At 42.7% G+C, this 22,818-nt stretch overlaps 1 protein-coding gene across 3 annotated transcripts in view; it reads left to right on the forward strand.

Moving 5' to 3' along the window:
- Positions 1–22,818, forward strand: part of RBBP8NL (RBBP8 N-terminal like) — a 70,812-nt gene that overhangs the window by 38,490 nt on the left and 9,504 nt on the right. For 2 of the 3 annotated variants that reach the window (XM_073607504.1, XM_073607505.1), the window contains exons 3-10: positions 5,545–5,587; positions 10,237–10,332; positions 12,146–12,258; positions 16,605–16,677; positions 16,836–17,005; positions 18,859–18,986; positions 19,311–19,468; positions 20,278–21,079. In XM_073607504.1, the coding sequence (XP_073463605.1) occupies positions 5,545–5,587; positions 10,237–10,332; positions 12,146–12,258; positions 16,605–16,677; positions 16,836–17,005; positions 18,859–18,986; positions 19,311–19,468; positions 20,278–21,079 (1,583 nt within the window). The remainder of the gene's footprint in view (positions 1–5,544; positions 5,588–10,236; positions 10,333–12,145; positions 12,259–16,604; positions 16,678–16,835; positions 17,006–18,858; positions 18,987–19,310; positions 19,469–20,277; positions 21,080–22,818) is intronic. The other variant, XM_073607506.1, reaches the window with a different exon arrangement.

Here is a 22,818-nt window from a genome sequence, read left to right on the forward strand (position 1 = left end):
GGCCTTCTGGGGGGATGTCCTATCACTGCAGCTTACTCAATAAATTTTTTTCCACTAATGTAATTTAGGAATACTGGTCCGATGGATGGCAGCAAATTGGCAAGGTATTGTTCCATGCAGAACTTTCCGTCAAATAGGGGGCCTATGGGAATGTGGCGCTGCTATGGGGTCGTATGTGGTGCTGGTTTGAATGTGTATGTGTGAATGTTGGTTGGGGCTTTCTGTTTTCCGGCACGAGAAAAGTATTTGTATTCCCTTATGTGCCTTAAGCGCCAGTATTGTGTTTTCTTTCTCTGTGTATCTTATATTGTGAAAACTAAATAAATACCTTTTTTTTTTTTTAGTTTACGGGTCTTTTAAAACAATGATAGACTATCTTTTAACTATCTCTAAAGCTCCCACTTATAAGTGTGAGTGTATGACATCACATTCAGTTATTTTAACCACAAACACTGTTTAAAAGCTGAAATCTCTTTCTTGCTTGCAGCAATTGTGCTGTTAGAATAATTATTAACCACTCCTTTGATAAACATGTAAAAGTATATGAAATAAGCCTCCACCTTTACCTGTTCTCCTGCACTAGAGGCATTTGGATATGTACCGCCTGAACCAGAACATGTGACCTGCTTAAAGGAAAGCCCTAGCTTTAAAGCTATATTTATGAACCCATTCTGATAACTTCTAACGTCAGATCATTCTTCAGAATGTTGGATGCATAGGCGTGGATGCACGTGTAGCACACCCCCTAAGGAGCCACAGATATACTGGGATTCCTCACCCTGCACAGCCAGGCACACCACATTTTCACAAGCACTCCAGAGACAGAGAACAGTCTGTGACTTTGTTTTTGTGGTTTATTGAGTGATAATAACTTGGATGGGGATGGGAGGTTATGGGATGCCCACTTGACTTCAGCAACTTTAGGGACATCTTCCAATATACAGTCTGTATACAGACTCCTTGGCACTCCTCCTGCACACACTTGCTTGCAGACTCCAGCTGGATCACTGTAAATGGATCTGACAGGCGCAGTCAGATTTAGCAATGGCCCCTTGCAGGCAGGAACTCAAAGTCTCTTGTTGTGTAGCAGAACCCAGTGATCAGCATATACTTCCCCTCCTGTGGCTACTGGTTCCAGTACCACCTCTTCAGGCACTGCCAACCCACCTGGCTGCAGCTGCCCCTTTTCCTAACCCTCCAGGCTACCTTTCCTCCACAGTCCTCCAGACTGACTCTTACCAGCCCACCCAGCTGACTCTGCAGAAGATCTCCCAGGGAAGGGATGAAGACTTGGCACACCATGGTCTTCAGGGAGAACTGACTACATGTGGCAGTCTCCCCCCCTTGTAAGTCCGCAGTAGGGCTGCTCTACTCACACTGTCCTTCCACTTGCTCCTGTACCTCCAGGAAAGGCTTCCTCCATGTGTTGTGGCAGGATCCTCCCAGCACCGGAGCCCCAGCCTAAGGTCACCCCCCACCCCAGACTAGGGGGTACCCCAGAGGGCCACCGACAACCTCCACAGCACTATATCGCCATCTTTCACAGTACTGCCCTGCTGGCATGGCTCATGCCTATTTATGGGGTAAGCCTTGCCACCTGCCAGCCCTTTACTGGGGATTTGCTGAGGCCCTCATAAATATTTCATACAGCTCCTCCTAACCTCCACCCACTACTTCAGGAAGTTTCTACAACCTTCTAGACCAGGGGGGGGCACCAGAGGAGCTGTCAAGAGGAGTCATGCAGCCCCGACTCACTGAACCCTGACCTGACCTAGATTCACAGCTCAGGCCTAGCCCTGAACTAATTTTACCCACACTAACAAACCCAGAGTAACAAACCTGCCCTACATCTACACACCTATTGGTTATCTCAGCGCATTTTCAGTGTCACTTACAACTCCATCTCCTCTGCTCCTCTTCCTCTCTCTGTTGGGGTACCCCAAGGCTCTGTCCTTGGGCCCCTTATATTCTCTCTCTATACCTCTTCCCTTGGCCAGTTGATAACCTCCCATGGCTTCCAATACCACCTCTACGCCGATGACACCCAGATCTATCTCTCCACTCCTCTACTCACCCCCTCGATCTCCTCACGGATCTCAAACTTACTGAATGACATATCGGTATGGATGTCACGCCACTATCTCAAACTCAATCTTTCTAAAACTGAGCTTGTAATATTTCCTCCTTCCCGGTCCCCCCCCCCATGACTGCCAGGGTGCTGGGTGTAATCCTTAACTCTGACCTCTCCTTCAGCCCCCAGATCCAATCACTGGCTAAATCCTGCCGTCTTAACCTCCGCAACATCTCCAGAATTCGACCCTTCCTGACTAATGACACCACAAAGCAACTTATTCACTCCTTGATTATTTCCCGCCTTGATTACTGCAACTCTCTCCTTAAGGGCCTATCCTTACGAAGGCTATCCCCCCTTCAGTCTATTATGAATGCTGTTGCTAGACTAATACACCTCACTAATCGATCTGTGACTGCTGCCCCCCTCTGCCAATCCCTTCACTGGCTTCCCCTACCCCACCGTATAAAATTCAAAATGCTAACCACAACATACAAGACCATCCACAACATCGCCCCCAGCTACAACACCAACCTCATCTGCAGATATCACCCAAATCGTCCCCTCCGCTCCTCCCAGGACCTCCTGCTCTCTAGCTCCCTTGTTACCTCCTCCCATGCTCACCTTCAGGACTTCTCCCGAGCCTCTCCCATCCTCTGGAATTCCCTGCCCCGGTATATCCCATCAGCCCCTAACCTGTCCACCTTTATGAGATCCCTGAAAACTCACTTATTCAGGGAAGCCTATCCTACACCCACCTAACAACTGTCCCCGAGCCCCCCCCCCCCCATCAAATCATTCCCCGCATCTATTACCTTTTGTACTACCACCCCCTCCCTTTAGAATGTAAGCTCTACGGGCAAGGCCCTCCTGTCCCTTCTGTATTGAACTGTACTGTAATTGTGCTGTCCCCCTCTACATTGTAAAGCGCTGCGTAAACTGTTATATCTGTTATATATAGTTACATAGTTACATAGTAGGTGAGGTTGAAAAAAGACACAAGTCCATCAAGTCCAACCTATGTGTGTGATTATGTGTCAGTATTTCATTACATATCCCTGTATGTTGCGGTCATTCAGGTGATTATCTAATAGTTTCTTGAAGCTATCAATGCTCCCCGCTGAGACCACCGCCTGTGGAAGGGAATTCCACATCCTTGCCGCTCTTACAGTAAAGAACCCTCTACGTAGTTTAAGGTTAAACCTCTTTTCTTCTAATTGTAATGAGTGGCCACGAGTCTTATTAAACTCTCTTCTGCGAAAAAGTTTTATCCTTATTGTGGGGTCACCAGTACAGTATTTGTAAATTGAAATCATATCCCCTCTCAAGCGTCTCTTCTCCAGAGAGAATAAGTTCAGTGCTCGCAACCTTTCCTCATAACTAAGATCCTCCAGACCCTTTATTAGCTTTGTTGCCCTTCTTTGTACTCGCTCCATTTCCAGTACATCCCTCCTGAGGACTGGTGCCCAGAACTGGACAGCATACTCCAGGTGCGGCCGAACCAGAGTCTTGTAGAGCGGGAGAATTATCGTTTTATCTCTGGAGTTGATCCCCCTTTTAATGCATGCCAATATTCTGTTTGCTTTATTAGCAGCAGCTTGGCATTGCATGCGATTGCTGAGCCTATCATCTACTAGGACCCCCAGGTCCTTTTCCATCCTAGATTCCCCCAGAGGTTCTCCCCCCAGTGTATATATTGCATTCATATTTTTGCCACCCAAATGCATTATTTTACATTTTTCTACATTGAACCTCATTTGCCATGTAGTCGCCCACCCCATTAATTTGTTCAGGTCTTTTTGCAAGATTTCCACATCCTGCGGAGAAGTTATTGCCCTGCTTAGCTTAGTATCGTCCGCAAATACAGAGATTGAACTGTTTATCCCATCCTCCAGATCGTTTATGAACAAATTAAATAGGATTGGTCCCAGCACAGAACCCTGGGGAACCCCACTACCCACCCCTGACCATTCTGAGTACTCCCCATTTATCACCACCCTCTGAACACGCCCTTGTAGCCAGTTTTCAATCCATGTACTCACCCTATGGTCCATGCCAAGGCACCTTATTTTGTACAGTAAACGTTTATGGGGAACTGTGTCAAATGCTTTTGCAAAATCCAGATACACCACGTCTACGGGCCTTCCTTTATCTAGATGGCAACTCACCTCCTCATAGAAGGTTAATAGATTGGTTTGGCAAGAACGATTCTTCATGAATCCATGCTGATTACTGCTAATGATATCATTCCTATTACTAAAATCTTGTATATAGTCCCTTATCATCCCCTCCAAGAGTTTACATACTATTGATGTTAGGCTAACTGGTCTGTAATTCCCAGGGATGTTTTTTGGGCCCTTTTTAAATATTGGTGCAACATTGGCTTTTCTCCAATCAGCTGGTACCATTCCAGTCAATAGACTGTCTGTAAAATATAGGAACAACGGTCTGGCAATCACCTGACTGAGTTCCCTAAGTACCCTCGGATGCAAGCCATCTGGTCCCGGTGATTTATTAATGTTAAGTTTCTCAAGTCTAATTTTAATCCTCTGTTAACCATGTAGGTGCTTCCTGTGTTGTGTCATGAGGATAAACACTGCAGTTTTGGTTACTGAAGGCCCCCGATTCACTCGTGAATACTGAGGAGAAGAATAAATTCAATACCTTTGCCATCTCCCCATCCTTTGTAACCAGATGTCCTTCCTCATTCTTTATGGGGCCAATATGGTCTGTCCTCCCTTTTTTACTGTTTACATACTTAAAGAATTTCTTGGGATTTTTTTTGCTCTCCTCCGCTATGTGTCTTTCATGTTCTATCTTAGCCGTCCTAATTGCACCCTTACATTTCTTATTGCATTCTTTATAAAGTCTGAATGCTGAGGATGATCCCTCAACCGTGTATTTTTTGAAGGCCTTCTCCTTTGCTTTTATATGCATTTTTACATTGGAGTTAAGCCATCCAGGATGTTTGTTCGCTCTTTTAAATTTATTACCCAATGGGATACATTGGCTAATGCCCTTATTTAATATGCTCTTAAAGCAAACCCATCTCTCCTCCGTATTCTTTGTTCCTAATATTTTATCCCAATTTATGCCTTTTAGCAAGGTTTGTAGTTTAGGGAAGTTGGCTCTTTTGAAATTCAGTGTCTTTGTGTTCCCTTCATGTTTCCTATTTGTGTGATTTATACTGAAACTAATTGAAATTGTGAATAATAATAAGTCTGTCTTTTATGGGTACTAGCAAGATAATCTTAACTTGCAAACCTTCTCTAGTATAATACATCCTAGAGCTGTACCCCTTCAGTACCAGCACTAAGTAGAGCCGTGACTGAAGCATGCATTATGTTTTTTAAAGCCTTTGGTTTGTACATTCTCAGATAAGCTGCAAATCTTACACATCGGTTTTTAGCACCAGGACCCTAGCACTTGGAGATGAAGGACGAGTTAATGGACTTTCTGTGTTTTTTTTGCAGGAATGCAGGCAAAGCTTTCAGAGTTGACAGTGGAGAGATGCAGGTGAGTGCAAGTTAAACAAGATGACAGATGGTCATTGTAGTAATAAACAACAATACTGCTCTCTGCTGCATGTACTTACAATCTGTTTACCTGCTTTTACTTCCACAAAATGGTTCTTTTTAAACTCTAATTACATAATTTAAAACATTCAATGTGAGAGTCATTGGTAATTGACAGCACTAATCATGCTATAAATCTCAGCTGTTCATAGAGCAGTGCTGGTCCTGGGCTATAATAATAATAATTGCAGAACAGAGGGGTCACAGCCCAACCCCACGGTTTTGTTATTCATTCCAATGACAAATGCGGAATAGTTAGTTACTTCTATCTACAGCAATATTCTCAGTGATAGCTCATGTTGTGACTCCTGAAGCAACGCTCTGGTTTGCAAGTAGGGTTGCCACTTTTTCTTCAAGCCAAACCCGAACACTTTAGCAGCACACAGCAATTTTTTTTTTAATATACACTACAGGACTATAACAGACCTGGGAGACCTTTGGGCACTCCAAAGAAAATAGTAATACCGGTCGAATAGTGCCCCCTTACCCTCCTGTCAGGCCCCTTTCTGAGTCACACTCCTGTCTGAATAATGTGTCCGGGTTTCAGGTGGACTGAAACCCGGACACATGATTCAAAAACCGGACTGTCCGGGTGAATCCCGGACAGGTGGAAACTCTATTTGCAAGTTCTTGACATTACATTTGCCTCCTCCTCAACATGCACACATAAAGCACAGTACCTTGTTCACCAGTAGAGTTTAAAGCCCCATATACACTATTAGATTTTCTGCAGATTTTTGTCTTCAGATTTACCAAAACCATGTAGTGCAAGGGCCTGCCTGATTGCATACAAATTGAAACTCTTAAGGTTTGACCTCATATTATATGGTTTTGGTAAATCTGAAGACAAAAATCTGCAGAAAATCTAATAGTGTGTATGGGGTCCTAGAGCCATCTAGGGGCCAGAGGGTGTGCTGAGATTCTGATCTTCTACTTAAAGCCCCACACACACTATTGGATTTTCTGCAGATTTTTGTCTTCAGATTTACCAAAACCATATAATATGAGGTCAAACCTTAAGAGTTTCAATTTGTATGCAATCAGGCAGGCCCTTGCACTACATGGTTTTGGTAAATCTGAAGACAAAAATCTGCAGAAAATCTAATAGTGTGTATGAGGTCTAAAGGGTACCACATGAATAAAGTAGGTAGGTAGGGATAGCTTTGATTATTAGAACAGAGCATACAAAAGAACAGAGCGCACCAGCCCAGTGCATTATCTTTACACATGGTTTATTAAGAAAGGGGAAATAGGTGATTATATTCACAAACCAAAAAAAGGAACATGTCATCACCTCGATACTATTTTTTAAAACGGGCGATTGGCTCTTTGGTGATAACAACCGATGCGGCTAAAAGCCGCTTGGCTGTTATTATAAAAGAGTGGGAGGGGACATTCCTCCTCCTGTCGCCTTCCGCCGCTCTTCAATGGCCTCCCGTGAGGCTGGAGTCCCCTTATGTAAAAACACGGAAGCGACGTCACAACGTCACTTCCGGTTTACTTAGCTGCCAATGGTGCCGATTTTAAAAAAAAATGACAGTATTCAGAGTTACCGTTTTTGGCGATCTGAATACTTTGAAGTGCAAAGAGGGATTTGGGGTCTTTTAGACTCCTGATCCCTCTATAAGAAGTACCTGTCACCACTTATTACTGTCACAAGGGATGTTTACATTCCGTGTGACAGCAATAAGAGTGATCAGAATTTGTTTTTTTTAAAGGGACAATGTAAAAATAAATAAATAAATAAGAAAAAAAAATTTTTTTTAAAGCGCCCCTGCCCCCCGCGTGCTTGCACAGCAAAGAAAACGCATATGTAAGTCGTGCCCGCATATGTAAATGGTGTTCAAATCACACATAGGAGGTTTTTTCGTGATCGTCAGAGTGAGAGCAATAATTCTAGCAAAAGACCTTCTCTGTAACTCTAACTTAGTAACCGTTACATTTTTTTTAAAGCGGCGCCTATGGAGATTTTAAGGTACCATAGTTTGTCGCCATTCCACGAGTGTGCGCAATTTCAAAGCATGACATGTTCGGTATATATTTACTCGACGTAACATCTTCTTTCACATTATACAAAAAAATTGGGCTAACTTTACTGTTTAGTTTTTTTTTTAATTCATGAAAGTGTCTTTTTTTCCCAAAAAATTGCGTTTGAAAGGCCGCTGTGCAAATACTGCGTGACATAAAATATTGCAACATTCACCAGTTTATTCTCTAGGGTCTCTGCTAAATATATATATATATATATATATATATATATATATATATACAGTATCTCACAAAAGTGAGTACACCGCTCACATTTTTGTAAATATTTTATTCTATCTTTTCATGTGACAACACTGAAGAAATGACACTTTGCTACAATGTAAAGTAGTGAGTGTACAGCTTGTATAACAGTGTAAATTTGCTGTCCCCTCAAAATAATTCAACACACAGGACACAGCCAATAATGTCTAAACCGCTGGCAACAAAAGTGAGTACACCCCTAAGTGAAAATGTACAAATTGAGCCCAAAGTGTCAATATTTTGTGTGGCCACTATTATTTTCCAGCACTGCCTTAACCCTCTTGGCATGGAGTTCACCAGAGCTTCACAGGTTGCCACATTGTAGCAAAGTGTAATTTCTTGTGTAATTTCAGTGTTGTAACATGAAAAGATATAATAAAATATTTACAAAAATGTGAGGGGTGTACTCACTTTTGTGAGATACTGTATATAATGTTTGGTGGGTTCTGAGTAATTTTCTAGCAAAAAATATGGATTTTAACTTGTAAGCAACAAATGTCAGAAATAGGCTTAGGCATGAAAGGGTTAAACTAGAGCACCACTCCTGAGCGCAGGAAGTTATATTCTGCTATTAGAACAGAGCGGCCTGGTGCCCATGCTGGAGGGGAAAGCTTGCAAGTGCAGAACGTTTTAAAAAAGTAAACATCACAATTTAAAGGCGCCCCTTACCTGCACAGGCACTTTTTTGGTAAAGGTGAACTAATCCTTTAAACTGATTTAGGAGTCACAACCCTCAGAGCTGAAGCCAGCTGTTTCATTGGTCTTCTACAACTTGCTGTCTTTTTGCTAAATCCATCTGGCAGATAATACATTTACCTTGATCAGGTCGTGAGAAGCAGCGGGCTCACCAAGAAGCATGTTTGACAGGACTGCTTAATCTACAGAGGAGTATGTAAAATTCAAAGATAGAATGGTGTGGAATGATTTGTCCGCCATCCATTTTTCTGCTGTAGAAGTTGTAGCAGTGGTTCACAATATACTGTACAAGGTAGAAAAATGCACATGGATGCCAGTGTAAGCTGAAAGAAATAGTTGGCGGCCTAATGTCTAATCAGCATTTCCTACCACTAATAACCATTCCTCCTGCATTGAGAACAATATCTGTTGACACTTTTAAGCTCCGTACACACGATCAGATTTTCCGTCAAGAAATGTGTGATGACAGGCTGTTGGCGGAAAATCCGACCGTGTGTACGCTCCATCGGACAATTGTTGTCGGACTTTCCGTGGACAAATGTTGGATGGCAGGTTTTAAAATTTTCCGCGTACAAATGTCTGTTGTCGGATTTTTCAAGCGTGTGTACACAAGTCTGTCGGACAAAAGTCCAAAGTACAAACACGCATGCTCGGGAGCAAGGACGAGCCAGAAGCGGTCGGTTTTGTAAACTAGCGTTCGTAATGGAGAATTAACATTCGTGACGTGGCAAATTATGAAATCTCGAAATACAGCGCACAATTCTCTTCTTCTTTAATGGGATAATAATGAAGCTGCTTTGCTGGTGATACTGATGGAGTTATTGCAAACAAATTTTCAAATGCTTTTTTTTTCTAGTGATATCAAGAATAATATTATTATGCTTTTTTTTTTACCACAACACCATTATCCCGTAGTTTTTAAGATCAAAGATACAACCATGTTGGTGTCCCTTGTTAATTTTACATTGTATTTTTTTAAATGTAACTCCCTACTCCCAAACTGTCATTTGAAGTAAAACACATAGCTAAGTTTTATTCTACACAATTGTTTTTATTGTGCATTAAAAAAAAAAAAAAAAAAAATTAGACATGCCATTTGCCAGTAGAACTTAACCAAAAAGTGCATTCTATATATCTAAAAATATAGAAACTATACCAAATCAAATCATTATTATTCAACCAAAAAAATAATGTCAAAGCAATAACTCCAAGGCCAATAATAAATAACACGTCATCTCCTCCGATTCTGCAACATGTCTGGTTGACGAACAGCCATTCAGAAACGAACTGAACAGCGCAAAATGAAAAGCGCAAAATGAAAAGTGCGAATCAACGCTCACCAAACTTCTACTAACATGAAGTTAGCAGAAGGAGCCCAAAGGGTGGCGCTAAAGAGCTGAAAAACAACGTAGTACGTCACTACGTTTGTATTTGTTGGCTGACGTTTGTATGCAAGACAAGTTTGGGCCAATGCCCTTCGGACAAAAGTCCACGGTTTTGTTGGCCAACAATCCAATCGTGTGTATGAGGCTTTACTTGTATAGGTGGAAAATGTTTTAGCTGTTCCCAATGTCATATCTTTTTGTCTTCTCTCTATACCTTTAGGGACACCCAGAGGCTTGAGGAGCTGTTCTCCAAGAATCACATACTGCGGGAGCAGCACAAAATCCTCAATGAAAACATTAAAGTTCTTGAGAACAGGTGAGAACTGTGTCTGATTCGGGTCTTGCCTACATTTCATGTCACCCCAGGAATGAAGAGAAAATTAGCTAGATGTATCAGGAGTTGTTTGGGTTCATAACACTCAGTTCGATCTTAGAACTTTCAGTACAGGTTTTCATTAATAAAAATAGATGTGTTTAATAAGAACTCCACCAAGCAAAGCTCATCTCTATTGTTCCAGAAACATTACCCATTCCCCAGGTATTCAACAAATACTACAGAGCAGAGCTTCCTCCTTAAGTGTTTTTTCTTCTTTTGAATAACATAGGAAAGGGTCAGTATATTTTTGCTGTCAGTGTTCCATTGGGGAGATTCCTCTTCACTTCCTTTCTTAGTGATGCAACAGAGAGTGAAAGAAAATGTCTCCAAATAAGCAAATCAGCCTCCTACACAGTTGTCACTGAAAAAGTTATCCCCATTAGTCAGAGACGTAACTAGAACCTTCGGGGCCACGGTGCAAGAAACCTTGAAGGGCCTCCCTGACCCCCGTCCAGGACCCTCCCCCCCCGAGTCCGAACGCAAATTTTGCGACCCTGGTAGTTCCGCCACTGGTGTCAGTAGTCTTTACTTTTATTATTTTATTTTTTTTATTTATTTTTACCATTTTATTTTTTTTTTGTTTTGTTTTTTACGATATTGTTTTTTACTATGTTTTACAATTTTTAGGAGCCCCGTTGGGGGGCTTTGGTGATATATCAGGGGTCTAAACAGACCTCTGATGTTTCACCTTTGAGACAGAGAAAGGAGACTGAGGACACAGCCCTCAATCTCCATCTCTGGAGCCTCAGCTGTACAGAATGAATGGACAGGAATAACACTGTACAGAGCTTCCCGTTCATTCACAAATAGAAACATAGTAAACACAGTTTACTGTGCGGTACGGATCACTGACAAGAAAGGGGCTGGTAAATTACAGATTTACTGGCCCCTTCCCCTCTCCCCATCCTGACAGCCACCCCAGGGGAAAAGGGGGGCCCAAGTGGAGCATTAAGAAGCTGGATAGGAGGGGCGGTGGCATATTGAGGAGCCATTCCCCTCCCTCCTGCAGCTGCTGAATGCCTGCAGGAGGGTGAGGAGGAGAAGCAAGTATTCAGTGGCTGTAAGAGGGAGGGGATCCATTCCTCTATATGCAGCCGCCCCTCCTATCCAGGTGTACAGGGGACCACATGGGCCCCCGGACCATGGGGCTGGGTCGCAAATATGACCCCTGCGACTCCTGTAGGTACACTCCTGCCATTAGTAGTATTTCCCTCAGCTCATGTTCAGGTGACAGCAGTAAAATTTTGGATTTTCCCTCACTTTGTATTTTGGTGACAATATCCACCAGGACAAATAGAGGGGTGACTCTTCCTACCAGGGACACAGACAGCAATAAAAACCAGACAGAGATTCTAATCCTTACTCTCACAAAAAAATAAACATTTTGGCTATACATGCACTTAAAGCAGTACTAAAGGCACAAATAATCTATGCTCCAACAGTCCAATGCCTGCATGGTCCCTTGCAAGTGTCGGCATCTCCTCCCCAGCTTCTTCAGGGTGCTGGCCTTTGGCTGCTTTGATTGGCAGGCGTGGGATGATGTCACTCCCGCACATGAGCAGCTAAGTGTAAATTCTAGAGGGGCCTGCTATCAGGTTGGTAATTGTATTGTATTTTGAAGGAGACCATTCATGTCTCCTCTGCAAGAAAAAGCCTGTCTGTTCACATTTCTGAACTTTTTGCCTTTAGTTCCGCTTTAAATATTATTCATGGCAAGTTAGTTAATTATGGTTCCTTTTGTTTTGTTGTTTAGGTTGAGAGCCGGACTGTGTGACAGGTGTACGGTGACCCAAGAACTGGCCAAGAAGAAGCAGCAAGAATATGAGAACTGTCACTTCCACAATCTGCAGCAGATTTCCTCTCTCAGTAAGTATACTCACAGGGCCACAGTATCCCCACAGGGCCCTGAGTACCCCACTGACACAGTTACCATCATTTTAAAGTGTCAGTCCACCCAAATGGGCTGTTTTAGTAATAGCTGGAATTTGGTCATTTTTGACAGCCATTGTTTTCTTATATGTCTTTACTCTAACAGTGAAATCTCCCTGCCATAAATCCCGATTGTGTTCCTGTGCACATGGGAGTTTGAAGTGTTCCCACTCACTCCAGCGCCACCTGTTACATTCTCCAAAATATAAAAACAATAAAAATCCAGCAGGGATGGTGGGATCCCCTCATAATGGTCACGTGGAGTGGGCAGACCAGGGGACCCAAGACAGAAATCTCCCCAGTAGAGTTCCCAAGACATAGAAAAGTCAAGAGATAGGAGGTTTATCTCTCTAGTATCTACCAAATGTTTATTTTGAAAGGGCTGACCCTTTAGGGTGGAACCTAGAGACACTTTACTACTGAGCCATTGAATTTAGACACTGTGCAGTATGGACCACAAATCACTAAATGAATGTGACATGAACAGAATACTTGAACAGAGTCACATGATAGTTGTTAAAGCATTAACCTTATGACTATAAATTCAATCACTATAAACCTATAACTGAAACACTTCAGAATTTCCTCAAAACACCTTAAGTCCTTTGGTCATCACTGACAAAAAACAGTGGGAAGGAAAATGGCATTGCCTATCCTAGCCAGTTAGGTTCCATATCTGATTTTTTAGGAAGTTAGGAATTTGAAAACAACATCTGATTTGTTACCCTGAATTCCTGTTTGATACACTTTGGTAAGTGAGGCCCAAGTCCAAAGCTGGTCATAGATGAATCCGTTTTCTACATTCGCTGGCCATAGATGAGTCAGTTTTCTTCATTCATTGGTCATAGATGAGTCAGTTTTCTTCATTCACTGGCCGTAGATGAGTCAGTTTTCTTCATTCACTGGCCATAGATGAGTCAGTTTTCTTCATTCACTGGCCATAGATGAGTCAGTTTTCTTCATTCACTGGCCGTAGATGAGTCAGTTTTCTTCATTCACTGGCCATAGATGAGTCCGTTTTCTTCATTCACTGGCCATAGATGAATCAGTTTTCTACATTCGCTGGCCATAGATGAGTCCGTTTTCTTCATTCACTGGCCATAGATGAGTCAGTTTTCTTCATTCCCTAGTGATAGATGAGTCAGTTTTCTTCATTCGCTGGCCATAGATCAGTCAGTTTTCTTCATTTCCTGGCCATAGATAAGTCAGTTTTCTTCATTCGCTGGCCAAAGGTGCATCAGTTTTCTTCATTCACTGGTCATAGATGCGCCAGTTTTCTTCATTCCCTGGTGATAGATTAGTCAGTTTTCTTCATACGCTGGCCATAGATGAGTCAGTTTTCTTCATACGCTGGCCATAGATGAGTCAGTTTTCTTCATTCGTCGACCATGGATGAGTCCGTTTTCTTCATTCACTGGCCATAGATGAGTCAGTTTTCTTCATTCGCTGGCCATAGATGAGTCAGTTTTTTCATTCAACCAGCGGGTTGAACAAAAAAAAAAAATTGACCCGATTCCCCCTTCCACATTTGATGTGGATGGGGGAATCCAACCCACTTTGGGGTCAATTCGCTAAGAGATATATACTGTATTAATTTTTTTGAGTTAAAATAACTCAGCCTTTTTTATCTCAAAAGTAGTCAATTCACAAAAAAACATACATTATTTTACAAATGCGTTAAATATTTATGTTTTGCGTCATTTAGCACCTAAATTTTGAGTTATTTTTGGTGGTTTGTTTCGCTTTTTTTTTTTTTTTTGCAGGCTAACGCTGCACCAGAAGGCACACAGCAATATTGTGAAACTATCAAAACATTGTAGAGTGCATTCATTCACAAAACAGTCTCCCTCTGATGAAATGTTGCAATTTATTTTCATTCCTGAGCTCAGAGGAGAACATTTTTCAAACTGATACATTGTATAGTTGTAATTGTTATTTTGTACTTTTCTAAAATACCGCCAGCAAACACCAGGTGATAAATAACAAATGTGTGTGTTTATTAGTGAATTGACTTCAATGATTTATCTAATGTTTTTTTGTGGTAGTTACCTCACTATTTTAACAAATGTGTGGTATTTACCTCACATACAATATTTTACTTTGATGAATTGACTCTTTTATTATCTCATGCGATATTTCCAATAGATGAGTCATGTGACCTTCATATCGCATGTGAATTGACTTTGTGCTCTGACAGTGGAGGGACTTCCCAACCGTTAAAATACACAGATCGAGCAAGAAAAATCAAAAAAGGTGGTTAAATAGAAGATGATTTGTAGATAGTCAAAATTCGGCGGGTTCAGAAGGGACCGGAAATTTTGATCCATTTATGGCCAGCTGCAGTGCGTACAGAAGTCTTGTGTGGAGCACTATAATAAAAGTACAGTGATATCTTACACTAAGACCCCTTTCACACTGGGGCGGTTTGCAGGCGTTATTGGGCTAAAATTACCGGCTGCAAACCGACCCAAAACAGCCTCTACTGTTTGTTCAGTGTGAAAGCCCGAGGGCTTTCACACCGAAGCGGTGCACTGGCAGGAGAAGAAAAAAACTCCTGCAAGCCGCATCTTTGGAGCGGTGAAGGAGCGGTGTATTCACCGCTCCTAAACCGCTCCTGCCCATTGAAATCAATGGGGCAGCGCGGCCATACCGCAGCAATACCGCGGCTATAGCGGCACTATGCGAGCAGTTTTAACCCTTTTTCAGCCGCCAGCGGGGGTTAAAACCGCACCGCTAGCGGCCGAATACCGCCGCAAAAACGACGGTAAAACAGCGCTAAAAATAGCGCTGCTTTACCGCCGACGCCCCCACCGCCCCAGTGTGAAAGGGGCCAAAGGAGTGTTGTGATCACAGGAGAATAACTCTGTGTCACAAGATTTCTTTATTCCCTGTTTTTGCATTAAATTCCAGACTCTGAAGGAAGAATGTCTCCCGATGACTCCATGGAAGCTCTCAGTGGCGGCCCGTCCATAAGGGACTCATGGGCGCCGCCCCCCCATACATGCGTCCGGCCCACTAATCTACATGCAGGGTGCCGGATGCATGGATTCCAATGGGGGGAGTGTTTTTTTTTTGGAAGCACGTGATTAGAGCTAGAGGCTCTAATAGGCTTTAAAATAGAGTGCACTGCGCTCCGAGCCCACCCAGTATTCGCTATTGTCCTACACTAATTCTCCTCCCAGCCAATCAGGAAGTGGGTCAGAGACCCATTTCCCAAATGGCCGAAAGAAGACGCGAGGAGAGTAGACGCACAGGAAGCTAGCCGGCCACCCAAAGGGAAGCCCAAGGAGAAGCTATGCTGGACCCTGGGAGGAGAAGAGAGGAGACGCGAGGAGAGGAGACACAGGGAAAGCCGGTCGCCCGGAGGGAAGTAAGGGTAAGTGTTGCAGCCGGGTGACCGACCGGGGGGGATGATGGGGGTGACCCATCCAAAGGGGTGTGGCTGGCTTTGCACTGTTTGCCGCCCCCCCCCCCCCCCCAAATAAATACCACTGGCTGCCACTGGAAGCTCTTTACTGCTGCTATAAAATTCAGCAATTGTATTGCTGGGAAGTGAAGTGTCCAGTGCATCAAATTACACCTCCAAATGTCCCATGCATGTGTGTGAAAAAACTCTATTAATGTGATGTACTTACCACCATTAGACAATCTAATAACTCACCAGAGGTTTAACACTGGCGGCACAAGCCCCAGTATAATAGTGCTTTAGTTATTTGTTTAAGTACAGGAACCCCACTTTTTAACCTGCTATCTCCAGAGGAAGCTTTCACTCCCTGATCGGTAATACCAGTACCTGCTTGTACTGCTCATCCAAAACAGATAAAAAGATAAAGAGAGATCTCTATCATGTGCAAACTTTGACATTTATTGATAAAATCCACAACAATGCACTTACAAAGAAGTGTGTTGCCACCGACACTAAGATACAGGAGTATTCTCTTTAAAGCCATGGTGGCTCCAGTGGCAATGACCTGGGTGTGAGCACAGACCTTGGCATGCTTGCTGTCATCACATCCAGACAAGCCCCACCCTACGCGTGTCGTCTCCCGATATCTGGGTGTCTATATGCGTCTTCATTATCCAAACACAGGTTGGGGGCAGGAAGGTGACCAAGCTGTAAAGCTTAACTACAGCAGAGAAAAGTCAGGTCACCAGGTTGGCTGTGCTATGTGACAAAAATAATAATCTTACCGGGTAAAACAGCTTTCATGTATTTATTGCATCTCTGGATTTAGCTGTTTGCCTGGAGTTCTTTAACACACTTTCATTTGCTTTTATTTCAGCCAATCAATTTAATTTGTTAAAGGAAGAAAACAAGTCTCTTCTTGAGGAGCTGAGAAAACACAGGCGTTTAGAGTAAGTGATAGATGCTCATTATTTCAGGATGGTTGCGGCCATTTGTAGGAATCGACATTCTGTCTCTCTTCTTTGGGTTTCCTTCTATAGCTCTCATGTCACTCTGACCAGAGTGTGCTGAAACTCTCATAATACACATGGCTTGTGCTTGTTTGCAGTGAGAAGAACAGATCTAGAAGCCATAGCCCTGAAAGTAATGCCACGTCACAATCACCGCACTCAGAGGTCCCTGCTGCCAACCCCAAAAACAACCCAGAACAACACATAACCCAGACAAGTAAAGATGGCGAGGCCCAAGAAAATGTTTCTGATCACAAAGCTTCAGAAGGTCAGTTATACCCTGCATAGGGCCTCCCTAAGTGTGACTTGAGTAGCATTATATGCATTCTCATCATAGCTGGTTCAAGGTATGATTACTCTGTCATCAACAACAAATAGTAGCCACTAGAGGGAGCACACTGATTTAAAAGTAATCCCTGCTGTGGGACAAACATGGAGGCTGCCATTGGTGACCTTTGCTTCTGAAAATGCTGGTTACCCAGTTGTAATATTCATCCTCTTGCTTAATTAATTTGGATCAATGAACAGCTATGTAGATAAGGACTTACCTCCAACTTTTCTAATATGCACACTTGATTAGTGATTCAGAAAGTACTAACGTTGGTGCATCAGCTTCATAGCCAGGCAACTAGCATTTTCAGAAGGACGTTAGTAATCAACGACCTTTATATTTCTTTCATGAGCGATTTACTGGAAAGAAGACCTTTTTTTTAATGTAACAATATTGCTGGAATAGATAAATGAAAAGTAATAGAAGGGCAGGAATACTTAAAGGGTAACTCCACTTTCATGTGAAAAAAATTGCAAATAAAAAAAATTGCAAATAAAAAAAAATTGCAAATAAAAAATAAAATGATGTAGCATATACAGTTATGACACAAGTCATATTGTAATTAAGTGTTATTAAAAATTATATTTCTTTTTCAATCTGCAGCGCTGCAATTTTATGTAAAATGCAATGCAATATGGCTACCTGGAGGTGTTCTGTGTACACAGAACACCCCCCCAGAAACATAATTTCCTGCTTGTGTGATTGGCTCACTGATTTTCCCAGAAGTCTGCACTAAGATACAAGTCAGGTATCAGGCATCCCCGCAACAAAAATATCATTTTTGGTGAGATAATCCCAATAGGAAATCACGTCTAAAGGGATGCAGACCCTACAATTTTCCTCATTAGAGCCCTGCAGGTGCAGCAGCTCGTTGATAATTAGGAAACTACCCCCATTAGATTACCTTACAACATGGACACAGACCAACAAACAAGGATTTCTTGAGAATAACAAAAGGTAGGAATTTGCAACAAAATTTGTTAAAATCCCTGAAATGTACATAGATCACCCAGAGGGGAATGTTTTTTTCTCAACAAAAGTGGAGTAATGCCGTGTACATACAAGCGGACTTCTAGTCGGACTGAACTCCGAAGGACTTTTCAACGGAGTTCCGACTAAACGGACTTGCCTACACACGATCCCACCAAAGTCCGATCGTTTCAAACGTGATGACGTACGACTGGACTAGAAAAGGAAATTCAATAGCTAGTAGCCAATAGCTGCCCTTGCGTCGTTTTCGGTCAGTCGGACTAGCATACAGACGAACGTTTTTTTTCGATAGTCGAGTCCGACGGAAAGATTTAAAACATGTTCTATTTCTAAGGTCCGTCAGATTTTTCGTCAGAAAAGGTCCGATGAAGCCCACACACGATCGGAATGTCCGACGGATTAGTTCCGTCGGACCATTTCTGCTGGAAAGTCCGCTCGTGTGTACACGGCATTACTCTTTAACTTTTCTAGAGAAATTTTTCCTCAAAGTTCCTGTTGGTGCTGATCACATATCCAAAGGCATGGGCATTGTCACGTGACCTCTGTTGAAAGGGAGGGTTCAGAAGAACTGTGCCTTCCCTTCAGCAAAGGTTTTGTAACCATAAGCCTAGCCTTTTAATTTAAACCCCAATATGGAGTCTGGAGCCACACAGAGATGAGATTTGCTAGAAAAAAGGGCAGTTGAAATCTGGTTGGATGCTGTGGCAAACGCAGATGCTTTTCCCTGGGTTCATCAGCGTCTGTGTCACTGTATTCATTGTAAAAATGCAGTCGCTGACATTCCATTTATCTCATTTCAGAAACAAGTCCTACTGTCCTAACTTTGTCACCCGTGCTCAAGAACGTCCAGATGATGAACAATGAAACTCGGCATATTGACTTGGTACGTGATGTATCACAACATTTATCTCTGGCACCTCGTTTGAAGGTGAGCTTTACACCTATGAATGAATGATTATGAAGTTTATCAGTCATTACCCACCAAGGGGAGCACAAAACAAAATGCAGAATGAGTCAAACTTTACTGTGTGCGCACCATGCAGGACTAATGCTCAACCACCTGGATCTAATAGCATTTATGATCCTCTGCAGTGCTTCCCAACCCCTCCAGCTATCTGAAATGTCAACTGATTAGAAGTGTGGAGTGAATTGCTCTTGCTAGATCTTGGAAGTACACAACCCAACACACCTAAAGAAATTATTGAGAATATCCTTTAAGATATATGGTTCAACCTTGTCTGTTCTATTGTAGACTATGTCTGGGGTGCAGAAGATCCTTCTGACCACTCATAACCAGCAGAGAATCTCCAACCAGCTTCATGGAACCATTGCTGTAATGAGATCAGGAGTTAAGTGCGGACAGAGCGGCACATCGTCACCCATCCACAGACACAGCTCTGCCAATGATGTGTAAGCGATATCTACCTTCTTTGTGTTCACTGCATGCCTCCGCTCATTGTTTCCTGTATCCTCATGAGAAATGTGTCTCCTTGTCCTTTGCCTATACTGTAGGTATTTTTTATAAATACACAGCAGTTGCAACTCAAAATTAGGCCTGGGAATGCAGATTAAGGGCCCAGCCTATCCAAGTTTATTGTTATGCCGCGTACACATGACCGGTTTTTCCGTCGGAGTGAACTCTGAAGGTTTTTCTGGTGGAGTTCCGCTGAAACAGTCTTGCGTATACACGATCACACCAAAGTCCGACCGTCTAGAACGCGGTGACGTACAACACGTACGACGGGACTAGAAAAAGGAAGTTCAATAGCAAGCAGCCAATAGCTGCTGTCTCCTACTTGCTTCAGAGCATGCGTCGTGTTTGGTCCGTCGGAACAGCATACAGACAAGCGGTTTTCCCGATAGGAGCTGATTCCATTGGAAAGATTTGAAACATGATCTATTTCTAGGTCCGTCAGAATTTTCGAAAAAAAAAAAGTCCCACACATGTTCAGAATGTCCGCTGAAAAGATTCCGTCCGACTTTTCCTTCCGGAAAGTCCGGCCGTGTGTACGTGGCATCAGGGTGGACATACAGCGCCTTGATAAAAGTATTCATACCCCTTGACATTTTCCACATTTTGTCATGTTACAACCAAAAACATAAATGTTATTTTATTGGGATTTTATGTGATAGACCAACACAAAGTGGCACATGATTGTGAAGTTATTGAGTAATTAGGAAAGAGCATTTCATTCTTACTGATCTAGTCTAATTTGCAGACATCCAAAGGAAAACAGAACAGATTTGCCTGAAGCACCTTCCCCTCTGGATGCTCTGAAACATGTCATCCCTGAAGAACAACTGAACCTTCTGCGCCACCACTTCGTACAAAAGCGCCTTGCACAGCGCAATCACGGCATGCCCAGTGACGGGCCAGTTGGATATGTTATGGCCAAGAATCGTGAGTCGCCAGTGGAGAGGAAGCGTTCTGATGATGACTGGGAGGAAAAAGCTGCAATGGCAGAGCTACAGGGTGCCATGTTATACATGAGGGAGCAAGGATACAAAAACAGAATGAGTCTAACCAACCAAAGAGACAAGCTTCAATATGTAATAGCCAAGCAGAACCAAGGACTCAGATCACCCAGTTCACCAACGGACGTGCCTAAATATCTATTGAGGGAAAGCTCTGCTGAGAAGGAGCTGTCGCTGATACAAGCCTTAAGCACACATAGGAAGAATAACAGACATCAAGACAGCCAGGAGGAAGGGAAGGATTGGTCACATAAAGAGGAAAAGTGTGCAGAGCCAGAGAAGAGAGTCCATTCTGAAGAAGATGTCATGACAGATAAGCCACTTGATCTGTCTGATACCAGGAAAGGGTACTACAGCTCTCAGAGTGATATCAGCAGAGAACCAAAGGGCCATTATGAAAGCCATATGGCAAATCTATCTTCCAGAAATAATGATTCACCTCCGAACAGGGCATCAGTATTCGATCATGTACATGGAGTCCGCACAGAAGATTTCATGTTGGTGGCTAATAGTGAACGCGAGAGAGTCACAGAGCAGGACCTGATGGTGGGTACAACTATAAAATGTAAGGCCTGTTTCACATGGGCTTCAGCTTATATAAGAGCGGTGTGAACAACAAGCTTTAACAAAGCATTTGCAGAGTTTTTAGAAAGCTTTGTTGAAGTGTTTAAAGTACCATTCAACTCAAGTTTCTAAATGTTGAACACAGATCATAATGGGAGTGCTGGTTGCCACTTTAAGCAAGCTGCTAGCAGTCTTTCAATAAGCTTCAAGAAGTGATGAAGCCTGCTAGCAGCTTGTTTAACCGCTTCAATACCGGGCACTTTCACCCCCTTCCTGCCCAGGCCAATTTTCATCTTTCAGCGCTGTCACACTTTGAATGACAATTCATGCAACGCTGTACCCAAACGATTTTTTTTTCACACAAATAGTTATTTTTTTGGTGGTATTCAATCACTGCTGGGTTTTTGTATTTTTTGCTAAAAAAACAAAAAAGTTTGAAAAAAAAAGTACATTTTGTAAATAAGTAATTTTTCTCCTTCACTGATGTGCGCTGATGAGGTTGCACTGATGGGCACTGATGAGGTGGCACTAAAGGGCAATGATTAGGTGGCACTGATGAGGAGGCAGTATTATACAGCACTGATGGGCACTGATAGGTGGCACTGGTATGCGGCACTGATGAGCACTGATAGGCAGCAATGATGGGTGGCACTGATGGGCACTGATAGCCACTTATGGGCAATGATAGGTGGCACAAATAGACGGCACTGATGGGTGGCACTGATAGGCAGCACTGATGGGCACTGATAGTTGGCACTAATGAGCAGGCACTCATGTGCACTGAAAGGCAGCACTAAATGACATTACTGATGGGCACTGATTGGTGTCACTGATGGGCACTGCTGGGGCTGCTCTGATCATCAGGACACTGATTCAACCTGTACAGGTATCCCCTGTGAGGAAATGCTGCTTATTGCTTGAGGCGAGGAGAGACGATAAATGGCACTTCCCTGTTTACATCTGATTGGCTGTGATTGGACACAGCCGATCACAAGGGTAAAGACCTGCATTATCATCTCTATACCGAGATTGGGGTCGCTCTGTGTCCGAGATCACGGGTGTGTAGGAGCAAAGACACTGGGGCGACGTCATATGACCTTGTCCCAGAACAAGAGGGGATTAAAGGGGAGTTAAAGCATCAATCACCATTAGAATCTGTTTTCAACATTTAGAAACCGGAGCTGAATGGTACTTTAATAGCTTCAACAAAGCTTGCTGTTCACATTGCTCTTTTACAAGCTGAAACCCGTGCCAAACAGGCCTAGCTTTTCTCTTCAATAATTTTTATTGAGATTTTGAGCATACATTGAGGCAATATAGTGCAAAATAGTAACATGGGGTTCAAGACATTGTAATAAGAACTTTACATATACACCCTACTCCAGAACTAAGACAGTTGTTAATGACCCTCAAATTCATTGAGATACAGTATACCATAGTTCCAAGGAGACAGTGGAATGCCTTTCAGTGGTCATTAAATGGCTAAAAATATGAAAGGAGAGGAAGTAAGCCTTGAATTTTTTTTTTTTGCCTCCAATGTAAACCATAACTTATATTCAGAAAGTAGCAATGTCACTCTGTAGAGCAGAACTTACATTGGAGATTAGTCATTATCCCATAATAATTACAGTATACCTGGATACTGATGATATCAGTCTGTGAAATGGAACTTGCATTCAGAAGGCAACGGGGTATGTCTTCTAATATCCAACTTATATTTA

Source organism: Aquarana catesbeiana, linkage group LG12, assembly GCF_042186555.1.
Source record: "Aquarana catesbeiana isolate 2022-GZ linkage group LG12, ASM4218655v1, whole genome shotgun sequence".
Taxonomy (NCBI): domain Eukaryota; kingdom Metazoa; phylum Chordata; class Amphibia; order Anura; family Ranidae; genus Aquarana; species Aquarana catesbeiana.